At 42.1% G+C, this 25,276-nt stretch overlaps 2 protein-coding genes across 10 annotated transcripts in view; one reads left to right on the forward strand and one right to left on the reverse strand.

The window, feature by feature from the left end:
* Window positions 1-25,276, reverse strand: part of pyd (zonula occludens-like protein polychaetoid) — a 74,512-nt gene that overhangs the window by 41,005 nt on the left and 8,231 nt on the right. For 6 of the 9 annotated variants that reach the window (XM_046632372.2, XM_046632375.2, XM_046632382.2 and 3 more), the window contains exon 3: window positions 12,480-12,681. In XM_046632372.2, coding sequence (XP_046488328.1) covers window positions 12,480-12,681 — 202 coding nt within the window. Of the gene's footprint in view, window positions 1-1,428; window positions 2,965-9,941; window positions 10,375-12,479; window positions 12,682-17,273; window positions 17,773-25,276 lie in introns of those variants that run through there. The other 3 variants (XM_046632373.2, XM_046632378.2, XM_046632379.2) reach the window with 3 other exon arrangements.
* On the forward strand, window positions 12,642-16,226 carry LOC138191166 (facilitated trehalose transporter Tret1-like). The gene is made up of 3 exons (XM_069137275.1): window positions 12,642-13,016; window positions 14,326-14,500; window positions 14,614-16,226. The coding sequence occupies exons 1-3, from the start codon at window positions 12,939-12,941 to the stop codon at window positions 15,963-15,965; spliced, it is 1,605 nt and encodes a 534-aa protein (XP_068993376.1). The 5' UTR covers window positions 12,642-12,938; the 3' UTR covers window positions 15,966-16,226.

Consider the following 25,276-nt stretch of genomic DNA (forward strand, 5'->3'; position numbering starts at 1 on the left):
GTCTTTACAACCCTAGTGTTCCTGGGAGACTTTACCATCTTGCCCGTAAAATTGAATCACCTTCCCTTCCCTTCTCTTCTCTTCTCGTTCGGCTAATGACGAAGAAGAACCGCGGGTTCTCGGATTTACGATTTCATCTCCGTTTCTCATTTCATCTCAGGAACCAAATTAATTACCGTGTATACAATACGTGCGAGTATATAGAAAAGGGTATAAGGGGTTCACTTTTGTCGGTTCGAGTAGATTACACCTAATGAAAAACTCTCCTTTTATGATAGTGTTTTATTTTAAGAGGTCGAAATATCCGAATGATTTACAGTCATATGCATATTATATACCCTCAGCCGGAATATCACTCGAGGATATATCAGCGCGACTATAAAAGATTCGTTAACGTACCGGTGTGGTGATGAATACCTATATATTATACATATGTATACGAACAAGCATCGGCACCCACATCGTCCTTCGCGCATTAATTGACTTGTTTGCCGTATACCTGCAGCACAAGCAGCAACGGCACTAACATTGCAGCAGCGCAAAACTGCGCGGCATGAATAAAGTATCGCCAATGGTGCAGGTATATAAGTACGCATAAGTATGTGTATGAGTCATTAACAGCGTGGGATTTATATCGTTGTAAGCGAAATCTCCGACTATCGAAATGAATAAAAAATTTATATATGTATACACATATACACGGGTAATTTGAATTAACAGCTTCGGCGGATGTTTCATAGAAAAGAATATTGATAAAACGAGTTTGGAAGAGAAGAGAGAAAAAATAGCCGCGTTAATTGGATTCAGGGTTTCACCGAAATACCGGTTAGGTTAAAATTCAAAAATTTGTTAGCAAGGTGACACTGCACGCAGACAAATAGCAGACGGCGAAGACCTTTCCACCGACGAAAGAACCAACCGAGGGACGTAAGGACCGACAGACGACGCCACTCGTGACTCAGACCGGTGGAATTCGGCCTGCATCCTGCAGCCTGGGGTCGGTTCTGCGTTGCACAGGTTCCTTCTCGCAAGTAAGGTCCTCGCTCGTCGCAGGAAACTCCATATACATATATATATATATATACGTATATACGTGTATGTACGTAGGGAGGATCACATATGCGTGGAAATTGACGCACATTGATAAAATGCGAGCATGCTGACGGGTCTCCGAATCGTCCGTGTGTTGAAGCATCGCGTTCGTAACGATTAACAATGTCTACATACCAAGGGGAACGAAATAAAGGCTTATCTACAACACGCGAGGATTTCGAGGTGGTCGTGTCGTTATCTCGAATCCTTAGAAACTCGTCTTTGGCACGCATACGAGTATCGTGTTACGGAAAGAAGGGGTATCCATCCTTTGGGTGAAACTTCGAATACGTATCTCCGCTCCCAATTATTGTGGGTATGTGGAAATTTGCGTACCTGATTTAGACTGTCGAGGATTCCAGAATTCGTCGTATTGTTGTGATGTGGCGACGAGTGACTCGTTGAATTCAACGATGGATTGCCGGTGTTCCTTTCAATACCACCAGCACCGCTATTGCCGTCATTCCGTTCCATATCAACGAGGATATCGTCACCCGACGTGATCAAGTAATACTTTTTCAATTTCACTAGCTACGGTCGAAGCTCAATCAACTCCGGAGCACTTCACTGCATCCGTTTAATCTGGATAAATAATCCCCGGATACGTGTATCCTGAAAGTTTGTCAAACGCGACAGGGCATGGCGAAAATGCTGCACGTCACGTCTCACGGTGAAGAACCACGCTGAGCTATTCAATTTTACGACCTCCTAAACGCCCCTTGGTTATGAAAATTGAGAGCTCATCGAGCTCGACGATTGAGAAATTGGCTGTATTTCAATGTACGGCTACTCGACAAGGACGAAATCGTTAAATTTACTCCTGACTCCGGTCGTTGGCAGAAACTGAACGACGTTCAGCGTTTCTCACTCTCTCGTTAAAACCGACGTAAAACTAGTTGCATGCTCCAACCACACAACTCTAACTCCAATATTTCACCATTCTTCTCGTCAGTCCGTTACGTCTATCTACAGATTCTTCGGGAAAAACTGAAATTCCCATCAACGTGAATATCGTCGAATCCACGCCTCACCTTTCTACACGCCAATGATGATAATAAAACATGCCGTGAATTCCACTGGCGCGTTACGCGGTTTAGTGCGTAAGTCACGCCACGAGTCTACTACACAGCATCCATGATATTTCTCTCCCGACAAAATCACCTGTAGTAGTTTCCAATACAGGTAGTAAGTCTAGGCAACGACCAACACCTGTACCTCTTGTATCCACCTTTTCGCTCGCGTAAGTGAGCAGGTACCTGGCTTTGGTGATAGGATTCAACAGCCGTTTTCACGTTTTTTACTATCCCTGTTCGTTTTTACACCAGGTTAAATCTTCAATCTTCTTTACTGCAATTATCGCAACTGCTTCACTGCGTACGTTCACTCGGTAGGTGGATTTATAGAGCGTAACAGTGACAGGAGATTGCGACGTTTGACCATTGGAATGAACGCGTGCCAAACAACAACAACAACAACAACAAGGAAATGTCTAACCGAAACAAGAGCTTTTCCCTCCCTGCCTTCGCAGCCGATGATAAATGCGCGAAAACTTTATCACTGCACCTTTCAACAGCACTATACAAACAAACTTGCAACACACGAGTAACCGGGTGTGCTTATTAACATGATGCAAACTAGCAATTGACTCGATTGTCTTTTCAGATCCAACGCGCTATCGAAACCCGAGTATCGAAGAGACGACTCCAGCCGTGGGTCGTTGTTGTTGAAAAATCGGTCTAATCCCGAACGAATACGATAAAATCGAGGAATATATCCGGACCGATCCTTCTCGTAAGACCTGGCAACGCTGCCGCCAGCCAGAGGAACCGTCCATGCACTCCGGAGTAGAAGGTTTGATGCTAGTTGAGAGGCTGGAGGCCGACACCGGTTTACTGAGGCCACCGAGGGCCTGGCACGAGGTCTTTCCACTTCACGAGCCTCCAGGTAGAGGCCGGCACAGAACGGTTGCCGATCAACGGTCGGGGGAGATCGTATTTCGAGTTTTACTACGAGAGAAGGAGGAGGATTCAGAGGAGGACGAGGAGAACCGTAGGTACCTACCTACGTATAGGTATACACCAAAGTACGACGAACCGAACCGGTCGTAGATTTGTTTCTGAATTCACGGTCACTCTCGGGAAATACTACACGCTCTGCAGAGCGGGAGAAAGGAGGTCCTCTGTATGGTTTACTCTTCCTGGTCCCGGTCTCTTCCCTCTCTCTGATTTGTGGTTTACGCGTTACGCACTCCACGAAATTACACGCCTTTATGGTTACAGTATTACACATGCCCAATTTTACTACTCTCCGTCCGTTAGGGTACAGACAATTACCATTCACGTATACCTCTGATCCACTCAGCGTTCATTACTGCCTGTGTATTATGCCGTGTGGGATATACGTAACGATTTTCACACATCCACGAAATAGAGTTCCTCTCGTCCACGCGACGTTAAAACGCTGTACTTTCTTTACGGTACGAGTTTGTACCTTACACGGGTTAATAATATACCACCCTCAGCTCCTTCGCTTTTATTATCCGGCTTAAGGTGAAATTTTTCAACAGTCTGACTATAGTTTAAATAGCACGAAACACCGCCGGTAGCCGGTATTATAAGTGCCGTAGAACTTACGTCGTATACACAATTAGTGCATCGGTTTCGTATTTCACAAAAGTTGCGACACGATACGATCGAGTTTCAAAAATTCCAAATCACCGCTAGCCGGATCCGAGATTCCATCGCTTCTTGTTGTTCGAGCACATAGTAATTATATCGACTGCACTCGTCGTACGCGCTTGGTGAAAATAAGGCGAGTCATATTTCGTACGAAGCTTAGAAGTTCAGACACGATAACGCGTCTACTTGGCAGGTTGTTGTGGAAAATTCCGCGTGATCACAATATTTTTTTTATTTTTTTCTCTCTCTTTCGAAAACAAATCTATTTACACATATACTTTTCGCGTAAGTCAGGTAGGAGATGAAGACCCTTCGCGCAGGTTCAGCTTCCGCCTGACTCCTGAGGTCCTACAGGTAGCACATTTATTCTACCTTGACTCCGCCCTAACCCGGCCAAGTTGCGCGCAAAGGTTCACCCGCACGACGAGCCCTTTTCTCTTCAAAGAGTTACCACGCAGTTGCCGGTGGTTCGTGAAATATCATTTGTGAAATTTGAGGCGATAAACATGAATGGCAACAAGAGAAGAGAACGTTTCAACGACTGCTTGTGCAAATTTCGCTATATAATTGGTGAAATTTTGAAGTCACTCCAGAACCAAATTTATACAAGTATTTCACGACAGGTTTTACAGAGAGAAAGAGAAAGAGAGAGAGAGACAGAGAAAGCAAAAAAAGACACCTGAGGGAAGCAGAAGACGGTCATGCTTGAATGACAGAAGATGGAGGTTAACGGCAACGCAGTGCGGCAGTAGCGGAACAAAAGTCATTTTCAGATTAAACCATAGAACCGCTTTACTCTCTCGCTAAATTTCCTCTTCCACTGGTCTTTTTGAGGTGTCTGGTTTCTTTACCCGTAAATGTGAGCCTCATAATGCAGTGTACTGCACGCAAATAAATAAGAACGGTTAATCACTGCATCCTGACAATGATTACCAATCTTTCGAGATTTAGTAAATTACAATCTCGGGCAAAAGAAAGTGCATCAAGGAATCAGCGGGTGAGACGATAAACGTCGGAGTACCATAATTTTCGAGCCAAAAGAAATAATTGAAATTAGGTGAATAATCGAGCACTCTTAATGAAGAAGACACGGTCGTTTCTGACGCGTCGACCCTGCGCCTTATCCAGTATCCACTAAATTCAAGCGTGAGTGTGTGGCTGGAAATGGACCGCATATGGGTAGCTTACTTCTCTCCTGATGCTGGTTCAGTGAAACGGAGAGGCCGGTCGGACGGGTTTGGAGCCCTTTAAATTTTAAAAAGTTCGGCAATTCGAGTGAACAGGATATACGCCATTCGTCCCTTGTCTTTCGTTCCTGCTGCGGTTATCTTTACGGTTTTTCTGATTCGCTCGAGCTCCATTCCCGACACAATTTAGGTCAAAACGTATAAAACCAAACCGAAGGAATGACGCAGAGGTATTGATTCGCCTGTACGATAAATCGCGCGACAATTCATCCGAGTTGCATTTTTTTTTTTTTTTACTTCCACTTTTCTTCAATGCATAGTTGCAGATAATTGCTGCTGTTTAAATTTTACGACTGACGTATAACATAATAGCGCGACCGAAGCGTCGTGAAATACTCCCAATCTGTAATTCCTGCACGGATTATACCGATGCAACTACTTATACTTCTCCAGTCAGCAGCTGAAGCGGGCAACGCGTGTTTCTTGGTTTTATTTTCATTTTTTACACCCGACAGTATAGGTGTGTGTATAAATGTACATATATTTCAACGTTATCGAAGACGAGGGATCAAGCCGAGTTTCGAACGGAACAAAACAGGAATAAAATCAACGAGTCGTGGCATAGACTGTCCGCGAGGAGAAGGGTCGACTGAAAAGTGACTTAATTCCAGAACCAGCGTAGTTCACTAGTAGCCATATATTTTTCACACACATACAGGCACCGTCTATTCTGCAGCGGACGATAAGATGGCTTGCTCGTTTCAAGATAGACGGCCCAACAATGAGAGTATAATAAAATAAGCATAAGTCGATCCGATGTTAATACAACGCATGTGTGAACCAACACGTGTTCAAAATCACAGGGCACGTTGCAATCTCATTGCAAGAGTATTTTCAGATGGTGAATAAAGAAGTATGTATATTGTATATATTATACAGATAAATAAAAGGGGGAAAGGCGGTGGAACGCGGTTCGGAACACAGCGCATATCTCTTCAATTACCGTGCCTCGTGTACCTGCGTGTACAATACTGTACATATATACCTGTGTATGCAAGGCTTGAGCATAGTCTACGTATCCCTGAGAGTTCAACATTTTTGTTCGCAATTTTACGCTCACTCTACCGTGCAATTACTCAGACTAGAAATATTTCCCCGTAAAAGTAGGAAAATTAATATTTTTCGAAGAACTTGTAACAACAATTCGACACTGCAAACGCACGACACACACTGAAAAATATCGAACTACGAAATATGGGTCATGTGGTGCAGATGGCAATGGTACCTATCGTTGCCCTGCAGAGAGTATTGATGCGGTGCCATACATCAGCGAGTATGATATGTTTGTGTGTGTGTGTGTGTGTGGGTGTGTGTAATCACCGTATACGTATACCTTACGTATGGCACATCATGCAAGAAAATGCGCAACGCTGCAGCGGATCAGTTCAAATACCGCAGCTGCACAGCTAGCTGTCCGCTTTGCCCGCAAATATTTTACGATAGGTAATTGCTACCTTCGTTGCATTGCCATAATACCTATACCCCCACTAGCAGGTATGATCTCAACGAAAGGCCGGGCTCGCGGTGCAGAGTGTAGCGGTGATTGGTACTATTCGATCGATTTCTCACTTCTTTTTCTTATTCTTAACCATCGGAATGGCACATTAACGGCTACCGTCGGAGAACACTGACAGCGTTCTCAAGCCACTGATTTGTGCAGAATTTAAAACAAGCGTATAGGAATTCTCAAATGTAATTGACGATGGTCTATTTGCGGTGGGATGCCAAGGGTGATCGCTCACAGATAGAGAGAGAGAGAGAGGGAGGGAGAGTTAGACACTAAGCGCGGTACGCGAAGAAAAAAATGTTACACTGGGGCAAAAGATGAGAAATTGATGTGAGAGGCGTGGCCGGGTGGTCGTGAAGAAGCTACCAAAGGAAGCATTAGAGCGAGAAAGATCTTGGCAGCAGTCGAAGCGAGGCACAAATGGGTTGAAAATTGATGATATACGAAGTTGAGGAGGTAGAGGAAGACAGGCGCGAATGTCGTAACATGACCTTGGGAAGGGTCGGTCGAGAGTCTCGAGGAAAGAGAGTATCGTCGGAATTATAAAAGGTGTTTCAACTCTCGTCCCGAATCCCGAAAGCAACGACCTTTTCCTTATATACCGACAACAACGTCCTCGAGGTCCGTGACACAGAGTTATACACGGCTTAGGGCTAAGGTCGTTCAATATTTATAAGAGAAACCGCGTGGCGGGGGTCGAAGAGAGTGCAGGGTACAAACCCGGAGGACATGTCCCATGCGCACGAGACTAAATATGCGTTCGTTCTCTCCGTCTCTTTCTTCTTCTTCTTCTTCCTCCTCCTCTTCTTCTTCTTCATCTTTATCTTCCTCTTCTTCGTCTTACTCGCCCATAGAGTGGAGAACGAGTAATGGCATGCTGCAGAGGAGGGCGGAGGTGAAGGAATGCAGTTGGACTGCACTCGAGTGAACACCATTCTACACTTGCACGCGCCTCTTACGCCAGCCCGTCCTCCTCTTCTTCTTCGTCGTTCTCTTCTTCGTCCTCTGCTTCGCCTCCTCGACCGTTCCGTCTACTTCTTAGGTAGTTCCAGAAGTAAAGGTAGAAGAAAGCAGAACGCTTCAAGGTCTGCACGTATGTGCTTTCAAGTGGGCACAGGCAGTAGACGAGGGCGTTGGAACTCGCTGATTAGCAAGAGTTGCGTACAATGCACCCCACTGTTCCTATCCTGATTCCCTCTTTCAGGACAAGAAACGCATTTCTACCTCACTATTCTGCGCCTCCGCTTAGTGTCGGATGTGAAGAAAACGGTGGGACAGGGGTAATTTACGAAAACGACGAAAAATTAATGTAAAGAATTTTACGTCCCGGAGATCGTGTCGTTTATCGAATTCGCCTGAATGCGTAATAACATTTGCAATCCATTCGGTAGGTACGAACAGGTATGCATGGTCTCCAGCAGTTTTCAACGTCATTGTCATTTCATCGTTCGCTCTCCCTTTCTCTGGATTTTCTGACTCTGTGGAAGGATTTAAGATTCAGCTTCGTGTAAAGAAGGAGGAAAGGACGATGATATGACCGAGGAATAATAACGAGATTTCGACGAAGAATACCGAGTCCGCAGCAACGCGATCGACGTCAGTCTACGTTTCTCTTCTTTATACATATAATATATATGCTGTGGGCGAACGTACCGCGGCTGCTCTGTTGCTGGTGCAGACCAATGAATGAAATACGCGCAGACGGAAGTGACGAGCAACATAAAAGCGAGAGGTTAATTCTTCTTCCCAAGAAGTATTTCCCATTTTTTAACTTTTTAAATGATGATAGAATGGAATGTGGAAATTGAAGAATAAAGAGGCGCTAAATTGTCACTTTCGTTTTTCACGATTGAAAATCAGAGAGACAGAATGAACTTATCCTGACTTTCGATCGTTTTGATCTTTACCTTGGGATTCGAGCAATAAGTGCGTTTCAAGAGTTAATTTTCTTCAAGTAAATGTGTGTCTGAGGGAAAATTTCACGCTTTGAGCACGTCAGTTTCTTCCGTCATTTAACTATAATCGAGAAAAGTAGGAGAGCGCAATGTCAAGGCCGGACATTCATTGTCTCGACACCCTCTCGTGGGAACGCGGCTCTTTTTTTAAGTCAAAGCAGTACCGAAGGGCGTGAAGTGTGGCAGTTGGTTAAAGAAAGAAGTTGGTCGTAGAGTTTATGAGAGCGGAAATGCAATTTGCAACTTTTTTCAAATGCGCTAAACAAAAGAATAAACGCTGCAATTACTCGAAGAATTATACATCCGTTCTTGTACGGTGATATTATTCGCTTATTCTTGTACACAATAATTATACTAAAGTGTCATATGGTGCGGGGTTGCGAAAGAGTCGCTTTGCAAAAACCAGAAACATAATATTCGCGTCAAAATTTTCTTTGCACGTTAGATACTTGGCAAATCTTCATCACCAAACATCAATTTAAACTTATAGATAAATATCGAACGTATAAATGTCAGAGAATTTTTGCTCTTGAATAAAACAGGTTCCCGATCTAAGGCTTATACGCATGCCTGCGGCGTGACGAATATACGGGCCGTTAAATACGTTCGGTAAAAAAAGTCTCAAGAATGCTTCGGTTCGATTAGGATCGTGAGAATCGTCCGTATTTAAACAAAAACATAAGAAAAACAAAATTTTGTCGCCATTTTTTTCTTTTCCAATGATTAAGTCGTCGCGTGTGAATCGGCGAATCATTGTTTAATGTCATTAAAAAAAAAAAAAAAGTAGAGAAAACTACCGAATTTTCTTCGTCAGCTGCACGAGCCCCAATAACTTGCAACGGGATAATGATTTTTCAAACTAGCTCGACAAACTTCTTTCTTTATCCGCAGGACAGGTACCTCTACGTATAATATAATAATATTAAGAGCCTAAGCAAAAATGAAAGAGACTGTAAGAGATCAGCAGGAAAATAGTAACGCTAACGCACTTCTGTTGGAACATGCAATGGGCGTACACGATACATGCGAAGTAACAGCTCTCGCGTAACTATATCTTCATATACATACAGAAAGACACATGCCGCAGAGTAAACGAACGAACGAACGTAACGCGAGAATAACAGATTAGCGTAAATTATCAGTAAATGCTTTTGGGCGTATTCGAAGCCGACGGTGACGAAGCGAACCGTAAAACGCGATCATCCCATTCCAATTATTAAAATATTAAACAGCACGACACGGAAATTTACATTCCCGAATAAATAGTTACGAAACAAGAAAAATGAAATGTAAATTCAGCACCGATCCCTGATTAATGCTATTTCAGAATGAAGTGGAAATTATTTGTTTGATTGCAGGTCTCTTTGTTCTTTGTTGTAATAAAAAACCTTGACAGCAATTCTCAACCGTCAAGTTCAATATCCGATATTCTACAATTGATTATATTTAAAATTTAATTTACCCTGTGCCTGCGCCGGTTTCTCCTGGTGCTTCCACCTCCACCCAAGAGGAAGTCGTCTCGCGGAAGATGGGGAGGACCGCCGTAAGTCTTGCTGGTGGTTGATCGTCGTTTATTCGAAGTACGAGCGGTTGATTTTTTCTTTGAAGTGCGTTTGTTTCTAGTTCGAAAGATTTTTCGAAAAATTTTCATCTCGTTCCGATCGTCCGTACTATTTTAATATTATCGACAGTTTTAACACCGAATTTGATTTTCTTTCCGCGGCGTGACAACGTGATTCAAGTTATAAATTTACGACGAGATGTCATAATTAGCATTTGAACCGTTACCAACGACAACAACAACAGCAGCAGCAAGAATATTTGAGAAAGTAAAAAACGATATATAGGAAGATAAGAAGACGCTGCTCTTCTTTTCAAACCGCCATCTTTAGCTCGTAGAGGTAAACTGCGTGTAGAAAAATGACCAGTTCGCGTTCGTCGAGGCTTCCCGACTAAATTCCTGCAACCGATAATCGAATGGGGCGCGAACGAACGGTCTACGTATGAACATGAACCAACGGGGGCGGATCCATAGCTGTTATCTGTCTCTTCGTACGGCGACTATTGCATTCGTTCCGAACATTTATTTACACATACGTGTGTACGTATATATATTTACACACGTTAATGCCTTATTCTAATTCAATGGCGCCGACGCGACAGGCTGGTTCAACTATTTCTAGTGCAGCACCATAATCCCGTCTTAAGTACGCATACCTGCAACGATGCAATGTGCAGAAATCTAGTATACACGTAATTGATTAATCCTGAAGCGATCGAGCTTCGCCACTTCCTCATACGCCCATAATTCCATCGTTGCATGAAGCGCGTACGCGTGGATTCAAGAATTGCCGATGCATAACTTATTCGGTGTACATGATCTACGATTAACGTGCGTGCGATACTTTAATAAAATTATTGTACGGTAATAACAATTTCTTGCTTGTCGTGTTTCTGTGTGTTTCGAGTTGCTTTTACAATTCTTCGTATTATCGACATTTGATTTGAAAAAATTCATTTCTTTAGTCACGATTTTTGGGGAAAACAATGTATGCAAAAACTACAACGATGACAGACAAACAGTTGTTGTGTGAAATTCGCGCGTCGTACAATCGTCGTATAGACGGTACAGGGAAACTTGGAGAATTGGATTATAGTTGTTGAAGCCCTTCGTCTCTTATACCTACTCGCGTGTCTGCGTCTATGTATACATACTAGACCTATGTATTTACTCCGTTAACCACAGACTCCACAGTTAAAGTTAATACCAAGCGGTTCTTAACAGCGGGAAAGTATGCGGTACCTTATTGAAAATCGTAACTCGTTACGCATGTGAGATTTGAAATAATAAGCGAAAGAAAGAAACTACCATATTATTTTGAGTGGCTTTTAACATTTTTATACCCCTCTCTGAGAAACAAATGTTATTCTACGTACGTATTTCAAACAGTCTTGCATAATGCGGTACATTATTAGTACAATAAATTGACGGAGAAAATGATTTGAGGTGATATTTGGGGCACGCGTTTAATAGAAGAATCACGGACACACCCCGATTAAAGAATGAAAGACAAAAATAACTTTGTAACATTAAATCAGTGTTCGGTCTCAGACCTTTTATTTCTTTTTATTTATTCTAATCTAACGTCACACTTTCCGACTTTGTTAACCGTGGATCATACAGCGAACTGACCTTTGTGATATACTTTAACTATATCAGATTGGACCATTAAGGAGGATTTGAATGAACTTGTGTCGGGGTAGATCTATGCATACAGATGCAAGATTATCAGAGACATCTTTTAGGTGAATACAACCATCGACCTCCGTTGCAGATTTCCACTTGCTCCATAGTGGTAAGCCAAGCTCGAGCAACGGTGAGTGGTAAGTACAGAAACGGGGAACGAAAGGAGGAACTCGGTACTCGGTAAGTAGGTGGAAAGCTGTATCGACTACGCGGTCGATAAGCTGTGCTTTCAAGCTATTTCACATTCGGATACGTGTAGTACGTGTTACACACGTGCCGTTAATAATAACCAGAAACTACTACGAGGGTATCGAGTTGCACGTACACGAATGAAAAGCATTTCGTGATTAAAATACAGTCTTTGAAACTAGCAAGGAGTATAAAATTTCGTCCATCTGTAGTTGCATTTTCGAAATTTTACTCCAGCCTTCAACATTGGCAAGTAACATTTTATTTTCCAGTTCCTGAAATAACTGAAAGAAAAAAAAAAAAAACAATTCATCAACCACATCAACATCCGTGAAATCATTCCCAAAATCCGCATGTTTCCAATGAAATTCAAAGCCAATCCCATGACCCCGCAATGTCCAAAACGCATCTGCACTCGAACGTGAATGAGAAAAATGAATGTCTTCAAATAGATTGTAACGTCTCGACGATGATCGATCATGATCATAGTCACATACGTAACGACAATCACCGTGGTACTTGTACCGATGGAATTTGACAAAGGTAGGAAAAGTGTATACTAACCGGTTCGTCGACGGGCTCGTCAAGCACCTCGAGGATGGGGTCGGACGCAGCGGAGATGACGTTGGGGTGCGCGTAGGACGCCCTTTGATTCGGGGGCGGTGGAGGTGGCGGCGACGACGAGGGTGCAGGAGACACTGAGTGGCCCCGATGAGGCTCGGAGAATCCCACAACGCTGCTGCACCTCCTGGACTCGACTTCTGCGCTGAGGAAGAAAAGTTTTCTATAAGTATAATTAAACTCGCGAGATTATCCCACCATTCGTCGATTCGTTGATGATCGAATTTAATGATCGTTAAATACGCGATTTTTTGGGTGACAAGTGATCATTGACACGCAAGATAGAGAGACGAGGGAGACTTTTTTCCCTGCATGGAGTGCAGGAGCAAAAGTTAAAGGAAAGTTGATGATTGCTTGCACTGCGAGTTTCAGGGTTTAGTTTGTTGTTAGTCAAACAACGAAATGGTAGAACACGTGTTGACACAACGTCGAAACGAAGACCAAGAAATGATCATCGCCACAACATCGATTGAGCTGATAGTATGTACCGAGTATACACCAATGCCGCTTCACATTTGTGTAGAATTTTGTTTTGCACTTATATGTAGCACTATCAAATCACTGTCGGTTTACCAAAGTGGCACGTTTGAGTTCAAGTTGCACCTGCACTTTTTACTTACAATTAGCACCATCAAACAAACTTACGACGAGCCCCAGCGAGTTGATCGTGTTTAACTACCCCTTCAGTGCGGCAGCGATAACGAACAATTTACCAAAAGGTATAAATTGGGGAGAGAGAAATCATCCTCGTATTCGGTATCAGTGGAATTGACTCCGAAGAGTGGGTCAAGACAATCAATCCTACCGATTATCTGTCTTTTTGATTTTCGAAAGACAAAGTTCAAGGAGTAATCCGAACCGCGAGTATTCACAACATTTCAATTCATCGGGATTGTTATCTATCATCATCACAACTCAATGTTTCCATTTCAACGTAAGTGCAGTTCGGTGGCGATTGTTCAAAGGAAGTGTTTTCTTAAAAAAGGCGAAATTTCACTTTCACTTTTTCCCTTCAACATCACCTCCCGAAGTCATTGCAGACGTGGTACTTTTTCATTTTTCGATGCATCGTATAATGCGTGCCTACTTATCATCATTGAGGTCAACCGGTGGACCTTGAATGTCCAAATATATCGTTGGGCCTTGGGATTATCGATCGAGGGTCAAAAAAAGGAACCTGTACATAACGAGATGTCAGGACGCGTGACCACGTGACCGGGTGACCTTAGCACTACGCAACTCACAAGCTATTCATAGAACACGATCACTATAAGTGTCTCAGTTAGATTAAAATATGATGAAAGTTTTATGAGGTTGTGGTTCATACAACACAATCACAAAACTTGGTAAAACGTACGCTAATCTAATCATTTTGGGTAAAAGGTATGAATAGGTCGTGGTTTTATCTTCTTGTCAGTTCGTTTTACGAGTATTTACTATAAAACTTTGAATCAGGATTTTCGGTATAAAACTATAGTCGACATTGCTCATCATTTACACGATATCATGAAATTTATGATTCCGTTGAATTTCTCTGTTATTCCATACCATGCAAATATTTCAATTTCCGGTTACTTGGATATTAACATTGAAATATTTTTATTCGACGAGATAAAGTGATCAACGATATTTTTTTAACACGACCCATGTACATACATACGTAAGAGACAACCTGTAAATATGATCCTTTAGAGAAAAACGAAATGCATGGCCCGACAAAGGATTGAAGAATAACGATTCAAATTCTGCAGACTGAGCGAAATACTGTTCAAATATGCCTAATTTCCAGAATACCCAAGACCCGAAGTCGTTGTACAAACAAAGCGACGAAGTTATCAAGGAAGAAAAAATGAACGGAGTAGACGAAACGGTTGAGCAACTGCTCATACCTCATAATCGAGATTCGCCATCAGCGAGTCTGAAAGAAGGTAGAAAACTGTACCAGTACATCGCGACGGGAGTAGGTCAGTTTATGATGATAAATATAAAAAAGATAACAAACTAACAATTCGATATAAGGTTATATGCCGGCCTCGATAGAAAGATAACCTGATGAAATGAATTTTCGAACATATAGCTGGACTGCCGGCACTCCAACTGGGCATCGTCCTTGGTTGGACATCACCAATGCTGCCTTATCTGACCTCTAAGGATTCGTTCGTGGTCGTTAACGAGGATCAGAGTTCGTGGATAACGTCGTTGGCGGCGTTGGGTGCGTTCCTTGGTGCACTTCCGGCTGGTAAATTGGCGGACTACATAGGTCGTCGAAGGTCAATACTGACCGTCAGCATCCCGTTCCTCGCCTCTTGGATGATGATCATACTGGCTAAGGACATATGGGGAATATACACGGGTAGATTATTCGCCGGAATTGGTTGCGGTTCGATTTGCGTGTTGTCGCTGATGTACGTCGGCGAGATAGCCGAGACCTCGGTAAGGGGTCCGCTATCGTCGTCCTTCGCGATCCTGATCGCCTGCGGCATCCTCTACGCCTACGCGGCTGGCGCGGTCCTGAGTTACCGGGCGTTCGCCGGTTCCTGCGGCCTGTTGATCCTCCTCTTCTTCGTCCTTTCGCCCTTCCTGACCGAGTCACCGACGTGGCTGTTGCGCCAGGGACGGAAGATCGAGGCCAACGAGGCACTGCTTAGACTGCGAGGACCCGACTTCGACACTGAATCGGAAGTGGCCTGTCTCCAGTTTCACCGGCAGTCGAAGGAGGGTGGAATCAGGGATTTGGTGGGAACTCGGGCGGGAAGAAAGGCGATGACGGCGTGTCTGGGTCTGATGTTCTTCCAGCAGTTGTCCGGCATCGATGCTGTCCTCTCCTACACCGTCCTGATATTCCAAATGGCTGGTAGCTCGATCGAGCCGTTTATAGCCACGGTTGTGATCGGCATCGTCGAGGTCGTCATGTCCGTTTTAGTCGCGCTAATAATCGACAGAGTCGGTCGAAGACCGCTGCTCATTGTCTCCGCGGCCATGATGGCGATCAGCCTTGGCGCCCTCGGGTACTACTTCAAGATGAAAAGCTCCGGGTGGGACGTAACCGGCGTCGGATGGATACCACTGGTCTCCTTGACCCTCTACGTCGTCATGTTCTCCGTAGGTTACGGATCCATACCTTGGACGATGATCAGCGAGCTTTTCCCCCCTGAAACAAAGGGTGCGGCGAGCAGTATTTCTCTCTGCGTTAACTGGGCCCTGGTATTCGCCGTCACGAAACTCTTTCCTACGATGATGACGCGTCTCGGGGAGAGTACGACCTTCTGGATTTTTGGCAGCTTCATGGCGCTCGCTAGTTTATTTTCAATCCTGTTCGTTCCTGAGACCAAGGGAAAGTCCTTGGAGGAAATTCAGAGCAAACTCGAGAGGGGACGTGGCAGGATTTCTCGTCCTGATCTTGACGTTAGTATGGGAGTGAACGTGTGATATTGGATTTTTTGGGCGAGAATCAGATCGCGGAGAATTGGAATGATTACGACGAACACGAACGAGATTCTCAATCCTGTCGACATCACGCTGGAATGCTATTCAATTGCTTCTTATTCTATGTAATATCATGGGTGTCCATGAGTGCAGTTTTCTTCAAGTGCAATTAGGTAAAAAGTCAAGTGCATAGACTTGCTGTTTATAAATATAAACTATTTTATGATACGATATTCAAGATTAGCCGTTGTCTTTCATAATTTCCGTACAGCCTAACAAAATGTTCAAGCGATAGAAGATACCAACAATGAATATTATAATAAATTTAATATTTTCTTCATATTTCGATCGTTATTTTTAACATTCGCCTATAGTAGAATATACATATAGTAACGATAATAAAAAAAATTTCCGCTAAAATGATGAGAAGGTGTAAAGAGAAACAAACGTCGATGGTGCAGTAAATTCCAGGGCGTTATAATAAATTCGCGTATATGCAGACGTAATTGAGTTACGTGCGAGTCGGTGAGCGGTTTAGAAGTGTTTCTCCTAAGGCTTTGCAGGGCATGCAATACGACACTACCTTGTTGAAAAACAAAACGTGACACATGCAAAAAGACTTAGCTTTACAGCCCTTCGATCGTTTTATAACAATATGTAATCAAGCATTTTTTCTCTATCCTATTTATTTCGTCAGAAGAACAGTCAACTGTTTGCAAATTCGCAACGTAAAATGACTGAAAGTAATGATTTTGAAGACTGTAGCGATTGATCGTAGAAGGTGAGGAATGTTTTCTCTCGACCTTATCTCGGTATACATATACAGTTCTCGGTATGTTTGGGTCGAATCAAAGAATTCCGAATTTTTACGTTTCAACCTTCCTCAGAAAACTATAAAGATTTTTTATTATCATCAAGGCGCCAATTAGATTACAAAGAAATATACATTTACCAATAGATATAGGCAGCACTTACAATTAATTACAATTAACCTCATTATATGTGAGGTGAAGCTTTCGTGAGAAAGAGTTCCAAATTAAAAAAGAGGCATCAAACTCGGTGATTATTCGTTAAAAATCCAAATCATATACATGGAATGTATATTTCTTTGTAATCTTGTTGTTGCTCTAACGATAATAAAATGTCTATGTAGTTTTCTACGGAGGGTCGAAACGTAAAATTTTCGACTTCTTTGAATCGACCTAAACTCACCGGCAACTATGCACATTGATTGTAGAGAATCGCGCCCAAGCCAAAGGGTAACAGGTTTTATTTCACCAGCACGTTAGACGCGAGGTTTTTGAAACTCACCAAAGGGTATGAGGCGAAGATTGGGGGGATTGCGAGGTCGAGGGTGGTCCCCTGGGTCCCGGTGGGCCAAGGCAGTACAACGCGTTCAAAGGCACGAAGTAACCCAGCTGGGCAGGAAGTGGAAGAGTGTTGTAACCGGCGTAGAAACAGCGCTGGGTATCATTGGTGTACATCTTGGCCTAATATTAAGGACGAAGAGTGCCTTAATCAAGGCGATATCACTTTCCTTTACTTCCGGCAATAAATCCAAGCACCTCTCGCACTACTTCGTGTCAAAAATTCGTCTGCGGTTATTTAAAATGTTTGAAATCAACCACTTCTACAAAACATCGACACTGGTCTCCGGGAAATTAAATTTGTTCGAAACTTTGGCCACCGATTTTGCATTTTCATCGTTACTACACCTTCGCAATATTGTCAAAAATTCGTACAACAGCATGATCGATTTGTCACATTCTTTTTTTGAATTTTTCAGAAGTTCTATTAATCGCTAGAATTTTTGTTGACCACAATTGCGGAAATAGATCGAAAAATTACTTTACCCCGAATTCAGCGGAATGTACGAATGATGGAAAAATGAACCAAAAATTACGTCGCAATCGACGAAACGTATGAAACGCGTTTCTCTATCGTCGCACGCGTTGTGACTATCGGCCATAACAATTACGGATCTCGGTATAAACGATTTCACGACTGGTCGTCTCGTGAGCTTTTTTTCCACACGGACACGTACGTACGTAACTATACAGTATGGGTACGTAAGTACCATACTATGTAAGTACATACCCATACACGTTAAAACCGCGTCACCGATAGAGATCGACTGAGTAAACGAACTAGAGATAGGAACAGTGTCTAGAGGCCCAAATAAATTTCTATCACCACGCTGAAGTATGATGGCCCGTGATGCACTATGTTTGAAGAGTTTTCAACTATTTGTTATAATGCGGCTAAGAATAGATGGTTCATATACGTAAACACATAGGTATATATGTGCGGGCGTGTCACAGGAAGAAATAATAAATGAAAAGCGTGACGCTTACTGTGAACAGAGCCGATAGTTTCTTGTACCGTAAATATATTATTATACGTAAATACGAAACGGCAATTGACCAAAACTGTTATCGATATAACGGTGAAAAATAAAAATTACTCACAATCGATTCGTAGAAAACGATTTTAGCTGTACGTGAACCAGAATGCATTTCAACGTGTTATACGAGCTATGCATAAAAGTCGCGATGTGCAAACAAGCGTTTAGCACGTTCCAGAGCGCGCCGATCACTTAATAATTGGTGCGAAAAGGGTCAGCTGGCGAATAAATAAACGAGCTAGTTACCTCGAGGGTTTACAAACCTCTCTTCCGTCGTAATCTTCTCGTTATACAGGAGGATTAAAATTACACCCGTAAATCACATCGCTTGCTATCTAATTGTAAGTTTATATACATCGAATCGATCGCTCGACGGATCTTTCATGATTGAAAAACAGCTAAGCTATAAAAAAAGAGGATAATTGAAGCGGTGTCAATTATACTAACACCTGTAATACAGAATCGAAAAATGTAGAAGTCGAGTGAAACTTCTACTTGTTGGAAGTGATTATAGATACTCGTCGAACATGATAGCAAGAATTTTCCATTCGCAAATGTCGAAAATATGTTATAATTAGTACCTACACAGTATGCATACTTGAAACGACTTCCTAATATACAAAGCGTACAATCAAACGTATGCAGACAATTTTCAATCAAGTACTAACTAAATACGACTAAAGAGTAGAGCAAAACCGTCCCGCAAACACACCAAAAACCCAATTCCAAATTGAAAAATAACGAATAAGAAGAAAAAAAACGAAAAAAAAAAAATTATCAAGATACGACCTGCGAAACAATTGAAAACTGAGGAGACGGATGTGAAAATTAGAAAATTTAAGTACAGCGAGGAGAAATTATCCCCGAAGGAGGATGGCGCGAATTTTTCGAGGCAGCGCGAAGCGAGTGACGCGGTTCGGTTCGAAGGCGTCGCGACGACTGACCCCGAGGACGACGACGACGCATACGACACGGGAAAACGTACGGAACTGCAGCAGTAGCAGCAGCAGTAGCAGACGACAAATGGAGCAAGTAAGCGAACGAGCGAGTGAGAGAGAGAATAAGCGCGGAAGAAACGACGCGCGGGCGCCGCGGGCTGCCGACGCTTCTCAAAATAACGAGGGTGTCACAGCAGCAACAGAGTCGGTAGCTGCAGCCGTCGCGTCGTCTCCAAAGAGTTCTGAGGAGATGCTGAGGAGACTGGACCGGAGTTGGTATAGTCGAGACGTGCGCCGCACTCTGGTTTCCACGTATAATACAAGGGTTCGACACTACGCAGCTTATACGCGGTATGCGGAGCGGAGAAGAGACGCCGAGCGTCCCTCCGCATCGCAGCGTTGTTAACGCGGCAATGCGACGTCGCGACGCATAGCGACGCATAGGTTATAGATATATGTGTATATCTCTGGGAGTTTAATAGCGGGTATACGACTCATCGCGTCTCTCCAATTTTAGTCCGTGGTTTGAACTGGGAAACGGACGGATACTCGTAATGGGAATCAAATTGTTGTCGTGGTTGACGCACTTTTTTTAATCTGAGATACTCTGGATTCTTCATAAAATTTATATGGACACCTGTTAATTATAGATGTGTAACGAATGCGCAAGGATAACGATTATTTGTACAGGGTATTTCTCGAGAAATATAACTAAATACGAATTTAAGATACGTTTTTAGAGACCGATCATTGCAGCGTAGCGCTGGTTATTTTGTTACACGTACCTTTCGTGAAATTTTATCAAACTTGCGTACGTAATAACGTAAATGGTACTCGTGGCAACAGGTGAGAACGGACGCACGATAAAGAATTCGATTTTTCTTCGCTGGGATTAAATTTTTTTCTATTTCATATAAAATATAATTTTCTCGGAATAAATATCAAATCCTAAGACAAGTTCGGTTAATTACTAGGATCACAAATTTATACAATTCATATTTTCCAACCAAAGCCCCCCCCCCCCCCCCCGCCATGAAAAAAACACGATGTGTGTAATACAACCTATCAATGAGTTAAAGAAATGAAAAACTTCCGGATTCGAGGAAGTGCAAATAAAACAAGGGGTAATTTTTTAAAAAGAACAAGGCATCGGGGTTCGAATCCATGAACGGTATTGAGAGACAGGCGTTTAAGACTATACAAATGCGCGGGGTATATCTATAGATAGACCAAGGTGCATAGACGTATAGCATTTCGTGTTTCTACTCCAGTCGATTAGTCCAAAGCCTATCCATCTCAAACTGTATACCACGCATCCTCTGGCTAAGCACAAATGATGAATTACAACCAGCTGTAGAGTTTTAAAAGACGCCCGCATTCAAGAGAAAGCATGGATCAGAAACTTGGCGCAGCCTGCATGCGGGATGTCTTAAGTGATTCAAATTTTCAGAACATTTGTTACATCGGTTCAAAGATTCTTGACGGTTTGTCTGCATTTCAGTCTCGTTATTTCGCTTTCGGGTATATTTATACACCGAGATATTTTTTATTTTTTTTTTTTAATGCATATACAATTTTTACACGCACTTTTTCAACTGCTGCGACAGAAAAATAATTCGAAATAAAAAAAAAATGTCTTTCATAACGATGAGTAATACGTAAAAATGTAGGATTTGTTTTGCTTCCCATATTCGATCACTTTTCCCCAAACATGTATAGATTTTCGTCCTTTGTCATTGTACCATACAAATGACATGCGTAAAATACTGCTCTTTTCAAAAGAGGTCAATTAAAACGAGATTCCGCGGTAGGTAAGTATAACGATTTCCAAGAATTATATGCTACTTGGTCGAATTGTGCCCGAGAGTTTCTCAATGAGACTCTCTACAACCATATAATAATACCTGCGCGTATACAAGCGTGAGATTCCAGCAGCAGCAACTTGTTCCTATCCCGCATGGTCACCGCCAGTGTACTGGTTTAGTTTGTTAAACGTTATTCCTTGAATTCCCCCATCAGGATTCTAACCGAGACGTTATAGGAAAGAAAAACGGGGCAGCATTTTTCCATCTCTTCTTCTGTCGGTGTCCTTTTATTCTGTATCGAATTCATTACGCACCTTGTCAAGAAACCATGGCAGAAATATTTCTCTAAACTACATACCAAAATTTAATTTATTAAACCAACAATCGAAAGTATATTTATCTGGTACAATATCGCAATTCTTACAAATTCTAAGCTGCGGTTATAAAAATACCGGTATTGTAGTGATTATTATTACCGCGTCATGAATGATTAGATGTCCCAAAAAATTAAATAACGGTTTTTGTAACGGTAAAGGAGATTGACAGATTTTAGAATTAAATTTTTTTTTTGTTATTTTCTAAACACTGTTATATTACCAAAGTTTCGCATCACCGAAAAAATCAAGTGTAATAAAACACATTACTATATGTCGCAGCGCATGCACTAAACCAACTTCGGTGTCAAACGCAGTCCACAAGAATCGCACTTTGTCGAGAAACCCTGTCGTCAGATTTCGGGTTTTGCGTTCACTGCAAATATCTTATAGAGGCTACAATTTCCTCGTCGATATCGAAATGTAACACGGAGACGAAATTCGAGGAAGAAGGATTTTACCACTCGTAACAGATGGTGAATTACGAGTATGCGACGTAAAAAAAAAAAAGAAAAAGCCACTTGGAGAAATGAGAACATTTTCTCCTTTGCCTACAGCAAAATACTGCCCGTAAACATTATTACCGAGATAAAACAGTTTTAGGACTGCGACATAAGTGCGGATGAAATTTTATACAAGATTCAGTACACGTCGTTCGTTCTTATAACAATACCCGGTATATTATACAACCCCATTCCAAAGAGGGAAGTTTAATTGATGAGATATGCTGCGGGAAGTTTGTCGTCGGGACGAAAGAACGGAAAAGATCTTATTCTAATTTTCCACAGAATCGTATCGTGAATCAGCAGTCTCGTTTTAATTAATTTAAATAAAAAATAACAACCCTTGATCTTTGTGCGCGTGTTGATTTTTTATTTACAGTATAACGAACGCACGAATCGACTGGCAAAAAAATTTAATTAATAAATTTCAACTCCGAGAAATTCCTTAAGCGTATTTCAAGGAAGGGCACGAAGGATTGAACCCTTCGCCTAGCAGCTGGACAACGCGGGGTTTTGCATAATATGGTTATAAGCTTTCAACATCTAGTGTAGATATATATCTATATTCACCCTCGACGACAACGGTTCAGTCTAAAGCAAATATTATAGATCTTTCCCTTCCTCGTAGTAATATACTCATCGTTTGCACAGTCACGTAGCACTCTCTTTTTCGATCTCTCTTGCTCGTTCTCCGTTTCTCTCTTTCCCTCTCGCTACTCGGTGGCCTGCGTCTGCAATAATTTTCCTGCACACCGGGTGTAATATGATGTTTCTAATCCTATAATGCGGCATTGCCCCGACCTAGTCCAACGTCATCATCCGATAAAACGTACAACACAAACTTAATCTTAACCATGGTTTGAAATAAAAAGAAATCAAACGATAGGATGAGAATATATTCAGCCAAGTGTTTCCGAAGACATTTACCATTGAACACGTATTATGAATAAACCGTCGTTTTCTGTTCCAAATTTATTAAGTTCATGAAAACAGAAAAAAAAATTCTACAATTCCCAACCTTTTCAAAATGTAGGTCATCATTTGAAAAAGAAACGGCATCCTGAACTCAGACTACACGCACGCCGTTTCTGTCAAGCGGGTAAGATCAGACGGGCACAATTATGCGCGCGCCTAATGATATGCAACCGATGTGGCGCCTGCGGCATGTCAGGTTGCAGCATGCGAGGCGTTGTCGATTATAACAATTAATCACAGCAACGATGTGTAACAAAAATTTTTTTTAAAATGCAAGCATCATTGAAAAATCGCAGATATCAATGGCAGCAATTATAATTAAGTTTAGCCAGTTTTCGGTGATCAGCTTAATAATGATAAGAATCATTTCAGAATCAAAGTTGAAATTATTTCACACGCAAGACAGCGAATGCATTTTATTTTTGGAAAGAATCGACAGACTCGCGATGTGTAATGAAGAGAAGAAGTCTTCACTGACCCAGAAATGGAGAACGGTTCGGTCCCTGTGGGAATACCTACGTTTTACCGGGATGTATAGATCGGTCTCGTTCTACCTGCAGCCTTTAGAAAGCTTCTCCCTTTACACCGTCGTTTTACAGTATTATAAGTGTAAGATTTCTCAGGAATAAAACAGCGGCCTGCAAAGTCCTCGCCAATGTTAAGAAGCAGATGTACAGGCTCCAACACCTGGGATATCACAGGCTAAAGTACATTGGGTCGATTAATCTAAGTCGTTGAAGAAGGAGGGAAAAGAAGCCTTGTGGAACAACTCGAGTGGAAATATGCACAATCGAGAGAGTCATTGCGTGTAAGTTGTTGAGTCAAATACCGATCAGATATTTGGTGTAGAAAGTTTCCCCATCGCAAGGTTCTTAGTGTTCTTACAGTTATATTTCATGCGGTCAACTTTTAAGGTTTAAAATATATCATTACCAGCTGGACAGCGACAATTTCACAGCAACGAAACACTTAAATTTTCTTTCAAATTAAATCAGTGACGCGTGAAGTGAACTGCACAAAGAGAGAATGAAACAAACGTCACGATTCAATTCTGCAGATGAGAAAAGAGTATACAGTGGATTATTATAAAGTTTAGATTACATATTGCGAGCTTTACGATCCCGTCTCGAATAAACGGTGCGAATTATTTCTGTTGACGTTGCAGTCAAGGTCTTCGCCCTCTGCATTTGAAATGGATTACTCGTCAAATATTCGCGTAATCCAACTCACGACGTAAGCCGGAGAGCTGCTTTGGTGCACTGCGTAAACTCAATTTCCCCGATTTCCTTTGAACCCACGCGGTTAACTTTGAATCCAAAGAAATTCTCCTACTCTTTCTTCCACGCTCTCAAACTTTCCAACTTCTAAACTACACCTGCAGCACGAAAACCGACCAAAGTTTGCGTCAGCTTTCAAAGCTGTTTAGGTTACGGAGTATAACAGCGAATACGAGACTGCATGAGAACCGATTCAGAGATCAATACCGAATCCTGTCAGTATCCCTGAACAAGTAACACACCGCATATAATACACCAACTCTCTAACGATTTTTCAATGTAGTAACTGACAAGACTCGGAAGATCTATAGATCCCCAACTACCGCTGGATAAGTAACATAAGTAAGTAAACGAGGTAGGTATAAGTGGTTGATTAGAGCGAGAATGCAAAAGCTTCAAGTCTTCAGATAAAGCCAATTAAATTTCTTTCCGATTTTACTCTGTGCGCTGTACATCAAATTTTCACTTCTAAATGTGTGTGGTTGGCATGAAATCCAGTTTTCCTTGCTCTCACTTTGCGTCGCGAGACGTGACGTTGCGTTAATATCCTTCTGTAAGCTATACCAGCACTGTTGCCTGATTTTCCGGTAAGGAGCAAGAAATTAAAAATGAAAAATTCGTCCGCGCGTAATTAAACATCAACCAAGGTATCGTGATAGTGCTTATAACGACATATTAAATTGTGAGCCGTTCGCGCATTGGCGAGATTTCTCAATTCAGTGAAACCCTGCAGCGATCAGCGGTGAAACGAATCGTTATTAATCGCAGTACTTTGAGCATCACGATATTTCGTACACTCTGTATTAAAATCGCGATATGACTTAAACAGGTTCCGACGCAAGAAGAAAAATAACGTTCATCAAGTTGAAAACGATGCAGAATCGCGTCCTCTTCGCCTAATACATATCGCGTATTTTGCAACGACGAGTCTTGACACAATATTCTCCGCAGGAGAACGCGACAAAAATATTTCGAAAGTACTTTCACTATCTATATATATATGTATATATTATGGTCATCGGCGAAGATCCCCTTTAA

Source organism: Neodiprion pinetum, chromosome 6, assembly GCF_021155775.2.
Source record: "Neodiprion pinetum isolate iyNeoPine1 chromosome 6, iyNeoPine1.2, whole genome shotgun sequence".
Taxonomy (NCBI): domain Eukaryota; kingdom Metazoa; phylum Arthropoda; class Insecta; order Hymenoptera; family Diprionidae; genus Neodiprion; species Neodiprion pinetum.

Excerpts from the sequence above, each read along its gene's own strand:
- LOC138191166 (XM_069137275.1), top strand. The coding sequence starts at position 12,939 with ATGGTAGAACACGTGTTGACACAACGTCGAAACGAAGACCAAGAAATG. Across the intron at positions 13,017-14,325 it reads CAACATCGATTGAGCTGATA|AATACCCAAGACCCGAAGTC; the intron begins GTATGTACCGAG and ends CCTAATTTCCAG. Across the intron at positions 14,501-14,613 it reads GTACATCGCGACGGGAGTAG|CTGGACTGCCGGCACTCCAA; the intron begins GTCAGTTTATGA and ends TCGAACATATAG.